The 12,512-nt window shown below is 39.8% G+C and overlaps 1 protein-coding gene across 5 annotated transcripts in view; it reads left to right on the top strand.

Annotated features, from left to right (window-relative positions):
- The window catches only part of CPVL (carboxypeptidase vitellogenic like), a 60,337-nt gene that overhangs the window by 16,444 nt on the left and 31,381 nt on the right, over positions 1-12,512 (top strand). For all 5 annotated transcript variants that reach the window (XM_028750834.2, XM_028750835.2, XM_028750833.2 and 2 more), the window contains 7 exons: positions 143-261; positions 3,676-3,790; positions 5,590-5,648; positions 6,784-6,863; positions 9,075-9,141; positions 11,855-11,977; positions 12,372-12,503. In XM_028750834.2, coding sequence (XP_028606667.2) covers positions 143-261; positions 3,676-3,790; positions 5,590-5,648; positions 6,784-6,863; positions 9,075-9,141; positions 11,855-11,977; positions 12,372-12,503 — 695 coding nt within the window. The remainder of the gene's footprint in view (positions 1-142; positions 262-3,675; positions 3,791-5,589; positions 5,649-6,783; positions 6,864-9,074; positions 9,142-11,854; positions 11,978-12,371; positions 12,504-12,512) is intronic.

The following is a 12,512-nucleotide window of genomic DNA, read 5'->3' as shown; positions in this document are numbered from 1 at the left end:
GAGGATGAAATGGGGAGGAGGAGAACCATGTACGCCATCTTGAGATCCTTGGAAGATAAAGGAGATATATAAATGTAAGAAATAAAATAAATAATCAGCCGTTCAGTCTGATGTTTTTTATACTTGTCGTTCTTTATAACAGGAAGGCAATTAAGTCTGGTAGGCCATCTTCCAGGACCCAATGTGAAGAGCTATTCAGGTTATCTGACCGTCAACAAGACTCACAACAGTAATCTTTTCTTCTGGTTCTTCCCTGCTAAGGTGGGTCTGTTGTTTCGATATATTAAAGCTTTCAAAGGAAGCTTGCATTTCATCATCATAGATATGGGACAAGTTCTGTGCTAGCTCTGCTGCTTCCCAAAATGAGTATAGGTTAATAATGTTTGGCATGTAGTACTCGCCTACATAAACTGACCAGAAGGCAGAACTGTAACCATATAGCCAATTACAAATGTGAGTTATGTGCATCATCTTGTGATCAAACACTAGAGATTATTGGTTCCCTGTGTGGTGTTTATAAGCAGCCGCCAGAACAGCCCTGTGGGTGGGGAATATTGGGAGATATAACTAGTTGTGTAGCTGTATGTTTCATACATGGGAGTAAAGTGTTCAGAGCACATTTTGGACCAATAGGCAAAATGTCTGCTGTGAAATGAAATTGTGATGGAGAGTACATCGTTCAGTGAGTCCATGCTAGATTGTAACTGGAATCTACCAAACCCCAATGTAATATCCTCTTCATGTTTGTTTTGAAAGGTTTTTGTAATTGACTGGCATTATCAGCAAACCTAGACTTTTCCCTTTGGAAACAAAATATTTGCCCTTTTGAAACAGTTTTTCTAGCAGTTATCTGATTTTTTTTTTTTAAAGTCAGCTTTCAAATTTTGGGCTCTCTCTTTGCTCCCAGTACTAATGACCTAGCTTTTCATTTTTCATTAGAATATGTAGGAGAGTTGTTTTGATTATTTGTAAATGAACAAAAAGCAGTGAAATGAAATAGATAATATAAGAGTCCTTAGTTAGAATTGAGAGAGCTCTCTGAATAAAGAGCTGAATTTAGAACCTGTTGCTCATGAAGATTTGCATTGCTTGATTCCTTGTGCCATTAATTCACACTGGCATAATGTGGTTCCAGAAAGGAATGAGTTGAATAAACATAATTTTTGCACAGGTGGTTGCCAGAGAAACAAGTGAGCCATAAGAAGAATTCCAAAATCTATATTAGGTCAATAACTTTTATGAGGACAACCAAAATACTGCAAGTGTGCAAGGTTCCAACTTTTTCTTAGTACTTTCTGTTTAGGAGATGGGGGAACTGACATGTTTAAAGGAGTTGGCAATTTGGCCCAGATGTCTCTAAAATGAGTGGGATTTGAGACCACTTTAGAAAGAACAGCGGATGAGTTTTCAGAACGTTTTACAGGCAAAGACCTAAAACAACATCCTAGTGGCTTTTTATGAAGAGCTTTGAGCTTGCAGTATAAAACTATGATATCTCAAAACAACTTGCTTAAGTTGACACAAGGTTGAGAAGTTTATGCCAATAAGTCCCATTAGTTTTATATTTTTTTAAGTGTGAATGTAATTTATTTATGGTTCACTGACCACGAATTATTTCAAAAAGTGTTCCTTAACAGGATGCAAATTCTGAAGGGTCTTGGAAGAAGAGGGAAAAATAGGCTTTGCAGAAGGACATCAACACTGCTTCAGTTTAAGGATATACTGTTCTGTTAGAAATGCAATATTATTAATCCCAGATGCTATGAGCAGCAGATTTGTTTCTGTGTTTAATACTTCTGTTGTAATCCTGGGCTCATTACATAAATAGCATAGTCCATCTTGTACAACTTACACCAGAGAGGGAAAACAATTGGCAGCAGTAAATGCTTTATTTAGAAGAGACCCTGAAAGGTTTTTCACAACCGATTTTGCTTGCCAATCTCATTTGTCAGCTCTAATAAATAAATAATATTGTGGAAAAGAGTGAGTGTTGTGATAAAAAGGAATGAAGCAGAAGAGTTTCAAGCTGGTTAAACTTCCATTACTTGGTCTTCGAAATGAGAGATGCACAGATGTTCACACAGGGTGCAAGAATAATTCAGTGATTGATCTAGGTCTTTACCCTGTCATGCTGAATTTCTGTGAGTGGGGAGCTGTATCTCGCTCTTTCTCTTTTATGGCGGGCAGGCTATCCCATGTTGGAGTTTCCTCCATCTTTTGTTCTGTGCACTCCAACCCCATATAATTATATTGTGGCCCTGCTCACTATGACACAGTGGGAATCAGCAAGCTTTCGGGTACCCAGAAGGAGAATTTTGCTCCTTACCTGGACCTGTTGCTGCAATGCTACCCAGATCAAAGCCATGGTTTGGCTTCGTATTGTCTCAGTCCCAACAAACCATAGCCAACCTGTTATGTACTGAGTTGAATAGGATCCAAAATGCAGCAGTCTGATTGGTCCTAGAACAATAGGATTCAGTATGCAGCAGTCTGATTGGTCCTAGAACAATGCAGCAGTATGATTGGTCTGCAGGAGCCACCCAATCCAGCTCAAGATGGAAGTGAATCCACAACCTAATTGGCCTACAGGAGAATTCCGGAATTGGCCAGTCACGTGCAGCCCATTGTGTAAATAATGTATATAAAGCAGATACTTTGAGGGGACTTTCATTCCTCCTCACCACTATCAGCTGAATAAAGAGCATGAAATCCACTCTCGACTCTGAGTATATTTCACAACCTTTGTTCGTGACTTACCATTCATGGTTTCCCTGAGGGAAACAGATCACGAGTGCAGATTCACACATAACACTGAGCCAAACTATGGCTTAGCTCTGGGTAGCATGGCATTAGGAGGAGCGAGGAAGGACTGAAATGGTAGCATTTTTCCTTCTGGAGGCACAGAAGCTTGCTTTTTCTTGCTACACCATGGTTTGGCTTATTGCTATGTGAAAACGAGGCCTGTGCACATATGATCCCATTTGCTTTACTTCCTCTGTTTAAAGCCTGAAAATTTCTTTTCACTGTGGATGCAAGACACTAGGACTGTAGAGACATGGCTTACCAAGCACGTGGTCACTCAGAGCATGTGGAAAGGTCTTGTGTTAGTTATAAAATTAGCTACTGTATTTTTCTGTGTATAAGACAATATTTCCCCCCAAATTTAAGTTTAAAATTGGGGGTTGTCTTATACACAGAATGTTGCAATTAAATATACAACAACAATCTTTATTACAGTCCAGAGACCCAACAAATCATTACATAGCAATACACAATTCAATATATAAATAAATACATGCCGCCATCCATATTCTTTTCCCCCAGCCTCCCCTCACTATTAGCTACACACACACACACACACACACACACACACTAAATATATCAGTAAAGTTGTTCTGTTTGATGTTTATATATACGGTACTAAGTATATTGGTGTTTTGAATATTTAATCAAATATCAGAGTTGTTGTGTTTGGTGTTTAAAATATTAATTTCTTAATTTTGGGCTCAAAATATAGAGGTCGTCTTTTACATGGGGGTGTCTTATACACGGAAAAATACAGTACTTATAAAGAAAGTGTTGGCATTTATTTCTCATACTCTACCGAAATAATTCATGCATTCTGTAAATTTATGTGGGAACAGCTCCAGTTTTTATTGTCCTTCTGGTCTGCAGGTACAACCCGAAAAAGCCCCTATCCTACTTTGGCTCCAAGGTGGACCTGGAGGAACATCCATGTTTGGCCTTTTTGTGGAACACGGACCATATGTTGTCAACAAGAATCTCACATGCAAGTGTTGTTTATTTCTATGTTGAAGGCTTCCAGCGAGATCTTAATACCAATATAGTTTTAACATTAATAAATGTAACCTGTTCCCTTATGGGTTTGGAATTTGTATCTTTATGCTGCTGAGCAAATTAGCGTGTCTTGCTGTAGCAGTTTGGGAAAGAATAATATTTGATCATTAGTGGCATGAAATAGAAGTACCTTTTTTTTAAAAAAAGAAATATTTTCCCTCCCCCCAAACTAAAAATGCATTTGAAATATATTTCCTGTATTATCAGTGGCAGGTTACGGGCTGTTATAATATTAGTTCACAGACTTAAAATAATATAGAAATATGTTTTAATAAATAAATTTTGCTCCTAAGGTGACATCCATGTTATAGGAGAATGGGAGGAAAATGGATAAATAAACTGATAGAGATTCCCAGTCTTACCATTCACAGAATCATGAAGTTGGAAGGGGCCAATGCAGGAATCTTTTGCCCGGCATGGAGCTCTGACCCACAACCCTGAAAGTCTCATGCTGTACTGACTGAGCTATCCAGTTACAGTTGAATCCTAAGTCTGTGGAGTGTGAAGCTGGCATTTGGCTGCATAATACCATAATTTTATTTCTAATATTGTTACATCAACTTAGGGCTAAAGCATTCTCAAGGATAGCTTGCTATATAAAATAGCATACAGAAAAATAATTCAAATAATCCACCAATAAACTATAAAGCAGCCTAAACATGTTTTAATCCATCAGAAATAAATGGCCTTTCGGTTTTGGAAATGTTTTCATCACACCATTCTGCAACCTGGTATGTGACTGATAATACTCAGTTTAAAAAATACCTTTAAAATTCTCACCGCAAGTGGTATGCAATGCTTTTTACAATTACGCTAGGTGCTAACATCTATCTGAAGTACTTGGGTTTAGTTTTTTGTTTTTCTGTCTTGGTAGGAAATGCAGAACCATATGAAAATATTGTAAAATAGCCAATGCTTTGTTTAATAGCCTAAAACAAATAATAACATTACTGTAAACATTGAAATATTGATTCTATCCAGCATGTTAACAATGCAACCTTCTCATGTTGTTCAACATTGCTGCATCTTGTGATATAAAATGAGCAAAAGATGAATTCACTACAGTAATGTGCACCGAGATAATATCAGTGACAAAGTCTGGCCCGATAAATCCATGTTTAATATATACCTTAATCACAGCAGCCATATACCTTAATGGGATGAAAAAAGTAATAGCATATAATGATATTTCAGTTGGCAACTTAATGCTATACAGTGGTACCTCGGGTAAAGTACTTAATTCGTTCCAGAGGTCCGTTCTTAACCTGAAACTGTTCTTAACTTGTAGCACCATTTTAGCTAATGGGGCCTCCCGCTGCCGCTGTGCCGCCGGAGCACAATTTCTGTTCTCATCCTGAAGCAAAGTTCTTAACCCGAGGTAATATTTCTGGGTTAGCGGTGTCTGTAACCTGAAGTGTATGTAACCTGAAGCGTATGTAACCCGAGGTACCACTGTATAAGCTTGTGAAAGGCTGCATAGTTTTCTTCTGTGGTCTCAAAATGTTGAATAGTGGACCCTACAGTTCAAGCACACCTTGATTATAGATTTTCTGGGTGACTTTGGCATGTTAGCCTACAATCCACCCAGGAGCAAGCCCTACTAAGTTCAGCAGGACTTGACTGCTGAGTAGATACAGTAAGGGTCACACTCTTTGTCCTGCTTCCTTTTTGGACTGATGCTAATGATTCAAGCTGTAGACACTTGACTCTCATTTTCTTCCATTTTGATAGTGTCCGAACGAAAATTTCCTTGGACCTCCAAGTTTTCCATGCTCTACATTGACAATCCGGTAAGTGAACAACGGATAATCTTCATGTTGCGTATCTAAATGTGTCCGTTGAAAAAAATGTTTGCTTGACAGGAACAATTGCCTTAACCCTTATGTTCTTGCATCTTAAAACGTCATAATTTTATCTGTTAAATGTAAGGATAGTCACTTTGTCAACAGCCCTTTTTTCCTCGACGTGGTATGGCATTTAAGAAGGATCTCATGTAGGGGAAACATGGCTAGCCAAAATCTTTGGGCAGCTACTAGGGCTAACCACTGATGTGGAACCTATGGACCCACCATGCTAGGTGCCTGGGGCTGTTTCTCTGCAGACATTTTTATTATTATTTCCAGTGCCCCACAATGTGCAGGCTCTCTACTAACTATGTAGTGGGCTCAGGTCCAAACTAGTCATGACCCACAATATACTTCCTCTGGCACTTTAGGTTTTAATCAAGCAGAAGCTGAATTTGGGCAGACAGAAGGGACGAGACTGACCAACCCTTTCCCGCACTGACAGTTTTCCTGTTCAAAATCCCTCCCAGTTAAGGGGGAAAGTTATAGGAGTGAAGGTCTGAATGGAAAACACTGCTGATTGGGATGTATAATTCCACCCTTCCATTTTGTGTGTGTGTGTGATCCTGCTCCAATTTTAATTCAGCAGCAGCACTCTGAATTCTCTCTTCGTCTCTTTGTGGTGACTCTGGAATATATTTACTTACAATTGAAGGTTGCCTGAGAACTTGGTAGATAAATTCCTAACAGTCACCAGAAAGCTTATTTTAAACAAAGGTTGAAATATATGTCCCCCTTTCCTTATTGACAGGAAAATTTTGGAAGTCTTTCTGTGTGCCTTGATTTGAAAAGTGGCATGTCGCTGAATTTTCTCACATCTTGAACACTGTGCTAGAATAATCCTAACTACGATAGAAAAACGAAAATGAGTCTTATTAAAGAAAGGTTCACAAACTGCATGTCTGGAGGAATTCAGATCTTCTAATGGACTAATTGCAAAAACACGTTTTTAAACTCCATTTGCAACTGTAGGAGAAACCATATACCTAACAGAATATCATTTTGCTTGATGTCAAAAACAGCAGCGAAGAACTGGAAGATAATTGTTCCACATATATTTTATATTCTCTTTTGCTATCAGGTTGGAACTGGCTTCAGTTTCACAGATGATGACGCAGGTTATGCAGCGAATGAAGATGATGTAGGAAGAGATTTGTATAGGTAAATCAGTCGATAAAAGTTGCATTTTCTTCTGCTAAGCTTTTGAAATGCACCAGAAAAGTCAGCGCTTGCTGACACCTTCTGGAGAGCTTTCCAAATATTTATAAAGTAAAATGTTCTTTATCCCCTTCTCATTTTAAGGAAATGATTATGTAAGCATTGGGTGAGATCATAGACTTGTAGAATTGTAGAGCTGGAAGGGATCACACGAGTCATCAAGTCCAGGAATCTTTTGCCCAACATGGGGCTGATCCATTGTTACTCATACTCAGAGTAGGCCTTGGAAATTGATGGACTTAATTACTGTAACATCAGTCCATTGATTGCAGTGGGTCTTCTCTGCGTATGATTTAGTTCAGGGGTCAGCAAACTTTTTCATCAGGGGGCTGGTCCACTGTCCCTCAGACCTTGTGGGGGGCCGGACTATTTTTTTTTGGGGGGGGGAATGAACAAATTCCTATGCCCCACAAATAACCCAGAGATGCAATTTAAATAAAAGGACACATTCTACTCATGTAAAAACACGCTGATTCCCGGACCATCTACTGGCTGGATTTAGAAGGCGATTGGGCCAGATCCGGCCCCTGGGCCTTAGTTTGCCTACCCATGATTTAGTTGGATATTATATATATCCAATTTGAATTGGAATACAAGAAGGGGAGGTGTGGGGAAGTCAGGGAAATATGTTATTGAAAATAAGGGTTGTAAACTTTATGTGTTTTTAACTTTTTTCTTTTTTCTTTTTTGATTTTTTAATGTATTAAGATGGGAAATCCCAATAAATATCTTTAAAAAAAAAAAGATTTAGTTGGATATTGCCCTTGGCATCCGGACTTAACAGAACGTTGTGTGCATGTTTTCAGATGCAGAGAATAGCACAGTAGAGAGCTTTTAAACATCCCTTTCCAGACAGTGGTTTTGTTAAGTAATATATGTGCAGTTTTCCCTCATTCTTGAGAGACATCAATCAATACATCTGTCTGATTTCATCTGCCTCTTTATAGATTCCCCGTTGTTTTTTTTAATGCATCCCTCTCCTCTCCTTACAGCCTAGATGGTTGTGTGGGAAAGGTGAGTTCACTCTCAATAAGAATGATGCTTGGTAACAGAGACGGTAGAAATGCAGACTGGCTTCCTTCAAGGTGGAAAATTGGAGTTTCATGGCTCAAGCAGAAATGATGTCACGTGTCTTCCTGCTTGTCTCCTCCCCAATAACTTGTACATATTGCAGCAGAAAATGTCTCTGTGTAAGCACTGTGTCTGCAAGGAGCATTTTTAAAAGTTTGCTGAGACTTCTGCATATTTGTGGGACGCGGGTGGTGCTGTGGGTAAAAGCCTCAGCGCCTAGGGCTTGCCGATCGAAAGGTCGGCGGTTCGAATCCCTGTGGCGGGGTGCGCTCCCGTTGCTCGGTCCCAGCGCCTGCCAACCTAGCAGTTCGAAAGCACCCCCGGGTGCAAGTAGATAAATAGGGACCGCTTACTGGAGGGAAGGTAAACGGCGTTTCCGTGTGCTGCGCTGGCTCGCCAGATGCAGCTTTGTCATGCTGGCCACGTGACCTGGAAGTGTCTCCGGACAGCGCTGGCCCCTGGCCTCTTAAGTGAGATGGGTGCACAACCCCAGAGTCTGGCAAGACTGGCCCGTATAGGCAGGGGTACCTTTACCTTTACCTTTTACCTGCATATTTGTTAATTAATATTACAGTGGTACCTCGGGTTAAGTACTTAATTCGTTCCGGAGGTCCGTACTTAACCTGATACTGTTCTTAACCTGAAGCACCACTTTAGCTAATGAGGCCTCCTTCTGCTGCCGTGCCGCCGGAGCACAATTTCTGTTCTCATCCTGAAGCAATGTTCTTAAACTGAAGCACTATTTCTGGGTTAGCAGAGTCTGTAACCTGAAGCATATGTAACCTGAAGGGTATGTAACCCGAGGTACCACTGTACTGTGAAATAGATTGTGTATGTTGGGGTGAGATTAATGCTGTGACACTTCGCTGTAGTTCAGTTTTTGAGACAAAATGTATTTTGTGGCTGAAGGATGATGTCACACTTGCCTGTGACCATATTTTCACGAGTGAATGTCAGCCTGCTTCTGTTGAGGTGCAGCTGCCGAATAAGTTAGCAAGCTTTCATTTTCATCACTACTATGACATTTGACTACAACCTTTCTTAGTGCAGATATTTTTACCTGTACTTCGTCTGTCATTTCAGTGCTCTCATCCAGTTTTTCCAGCTCTTTCCTGATTATCAGAAAAATGACTTCTATGCAACAGGAGAAGTAAGTTCAGATAACTTTTAATTCTTGAACTGTGTAACTTGTGAACGTGAAGATCGTCGAAGAGAAATTAAGGAACTTTTTGTGGATTATCCTAAAGCAGAGGTGGACCTGTCCCCCCCCGCCGCCCAGTTGGATTTAATTTTAAATTACATTTCCTCGATACAGGCACATCTATCAACATACTTTGGATGACAGTATGTTTTATAATTAGTAAAATAATGAAAAATAATATTTATAAAACAGCCAGCAGGGGGAGCAGAAAAGACCAGAACAGTCCCTTCCAGATTAAAAAATGTGTTGTTACCTAGCGATTTTCCCAGCCCCAAAGTACATTTTCTGGTAGATAACTTTGGCCTCAGCATTTAGTCTGGCAGTGTTTCTTTTAAAAATTAAGGGCTTAGGTATTTCTAGAGGAGCTTTTCTCATTGATCCTTGCTTTGGTACTGAATTTGATTTCAAAACCTATCCTCCCCCCAAGAGAGAGAAGGGAACCTCTTTGGTATTGCAACAAAAAGCTATCTGTTGCTCACTGCCTCTAACAACTTAAGCAGAGCCGCTCTTTCTTTGATACTAACTGCTAACACGTGTGACATTCTAGTCAAGAGATACTGCTTTCATTACAGCTTTGTTCTACGAGTCTCCTTTGTCTCTGAAGATGTAGATCCCATCTTGATTTTTCTGGCAAAGAAAGCTTCTTTAATTTTTTGCTAACAGAGATACTTGTCTAGGAAAGAAATCTGCAGTGTGGGGTGGGAGAGAAGAGAGTCAGATTTCATTGTGCTTTTTGCCTGTGGAGACCAGGGATCACCTTCTTGGTTTCACATCATAAAAAGCCTCCTAAGAAAGGAACGATGGAAGAGGCTTGAAACAAACAGTTGCTGTGCAGCCTTGTGAAGGGTGAAAGGTCAGCTCTTCATTGGCAGAAATTGAGACAAAAGGCCTGAATGCCTAAAGAGGCTGAGAGTATTAGTATATGCTCCTTTGTATATGCTTATCTTGCATTAAGTTATATGTTACCATATCGTCTGCAGTGCACTTGATATCTGCAGTTTGGACTGGGTTACCAATATGCAGAAGCGATAAGAGATCAATGGATTAAGCCCTTCCCCGTCTGTTGCCCCTTGTTCCCTATGTCTTCATTTTCGCTGAGTTGGTTGAAGGTTTCTGTTCTTATCCCTCTCCCCTCATTGAACAAGAACTTTGGCTGCGCCTCTCTCCCAACACCTTCCTTGATTACTCTTCAGATGGCTTGTAATAGCTTCTGGTTACCTGCTAAATCTTTCCATTCCAAGCACTAGCCGCATGTTACCTCCAAAGTATGATTGAAAGTCATGGTTCAGAGGCGAACCAGGAAAGCAGGCTGCAAATATAGCCTGGAAGAGTGCTCTATCCAGCCTAATGGCACATTCGTACTTAGGATTGGCCAGCACAATATTGCAGCTCATTGATTCATTGGTTTTGTAAGTTCATGGGTTATTCCAGCGTTGCAAGCATTATTGAGCCGGTTGGATACATGTACCTTGGAAGTCGAACGGATTCTGTTGCGGAAGTCTGTTTGACTTCCAGAACATTCAGAAACCAAAGCCCGGCTTCTGATTGGCTGCAGGAAGCTCCTGCAGCCAATCGGAAGCCACAGAAGCCCCGTCGGACGTTCGGCTTCCAAAAATAGTTTGCAAACCGGAACAGTCACTTCCGGGTTTGCAGCATTCGGGAGCCAAAACATTCTAGAACTAAGCTGTTTGAAAACCAAGGTAAGACTGTACTAGAAACGAAAAGACTTTGATTACAAATTTAATTAGTGTTCTCAGTTAAAAGGTTGAAGGTTTTTTTTAAAGAGAATCATTTAGGCAGGAATCCAGTTGGTACACACAGAATGTCTTTTGATCCTTTGCTAACAGGAGAGGGGAGGTAAATTTTGCCCATTTGCTGTCTCTTTTGCACCATCCAGAACTCAAAAATCAACTTGGGAGATTCTCCATAACATGTAGAAGGGGGTTGGCAGGGGAGAAGACAAATCAGAATAAATATCCTGTCCTCTATGAGCTCCTTCTATGAGCTTAAGAGCACGAATTCTATTGATTACTTACAGCCTTAATAATGAATACTAGCAGGTCTGAATCAAATATTTTAGATGCAATCATACTGCATAAAAGCATTTATCCTTGGAGCACGATACCAACTCGCCTGCATGCACAAACCTCTTGTGTTTATGCTTTTAACTGCAGCCAGATTGTTAGTGGCCTCCCATTGAAAGTCCCAATCATCTCCTTCCTGAGAGGAGTGGCTATCAAAAGTATGGGACAATGCACTGTCAGAACATCCGACACATGTATGGAGAGTCCTTAACAGTTCATTAAAAATAGATCTTTTTGTTTCACCTGGTATAAGATCTTATCCTAACGTAAACTCAGTTGAACAGCCCTAAAGCCCAGATGAAAGTGTGGAGACGCTTTATGGAGAACTGAATTGACTCTCTCTCTCACACACACACCCTTTTCAAAATATATGATAGTTGAATGCGTTATTGTATTCTCAGCTTTCAGGTTTTCTTCCCCATTGTATTTTAATTTTATTTTTTCTATTTCTGCATGCAATTTGTATTGACTACACCTATCACTTTCAATGTATTTTGTAAGTGTAAACAGAATTTTAAAAATGCATGAAAGCTATTCACACTAACTTTTTGTTTGACTGTATTCTTTATTATCACTAGTCCTATGCAGGGAAGTATGTGCCTGCCATTGGCTATTATATCCACACGCGTAATCCTACGGCAAAGATAAAGATCAACTTTAAGGGTGTTGCCATTGGAGATGGTCTCTGTGACCCTGAATTGGTAAGGTTTCTCCATATTGTGTTTAATTAATTTTTTTTTTAAAACAAAACAGAAGTAGATTGTGATTCTCAAATTGCGGGGAAAGGATAACGGAAGAAAGGCAAAAAAGAGTATTGTTCCATGTAACTTTCTAATTTCACTAAAACTTTAATTAGTTTACCACATGGTTCTCAAGAGCAAATTAGCTGCGATCCTGCAGGGAACTAGACTGCTTATAAAAGCCACCAAAGTTTTATTGCAGCCTTGGCAAACTATTTAAAATTTGGAAGCATGCTTTAAAAAATAGATAAATCTCTGCTAATGCACTGCCTTTTTTTTTTTTTTTTAAAAGGGCATTCTAGAAGATTAGAAATATCTAGACTAATATCGCTGAGTTTCTTGATTCCCTTTGCAGATGTTTGGTGGCTATGCAGAATTGTTATATCAAATTGGCTTGTTGGATGAGAAGCAGAAGGCGTTTTTCCGGCAGCAGACTGATCTGGCAGTAATCTACATCCAGCAGAAGAAATGGAGGGAAGCCTTTGAAGTACGTATT

Source organism: Podarcis muralis, chromosome 12 (genome assembly GCF_964188315.1).
Source record: "Podarcis muralis chromosome 12, rPodMur119.hap1.1, whole genome shotgun sequence".
In the NCBI taxonomy this organism is placed as follows: Eukaryota; Metazoa; Chordata; class Lepidosauria; order Squamata; family Lacertidae; genus Podarcis; species Podarcis muralis.
The sequence above is the reverse complement of the archived record's forward strand: the minus strand, read 5'-3'. Positions and strand labels throughout refer to the sequence as shown.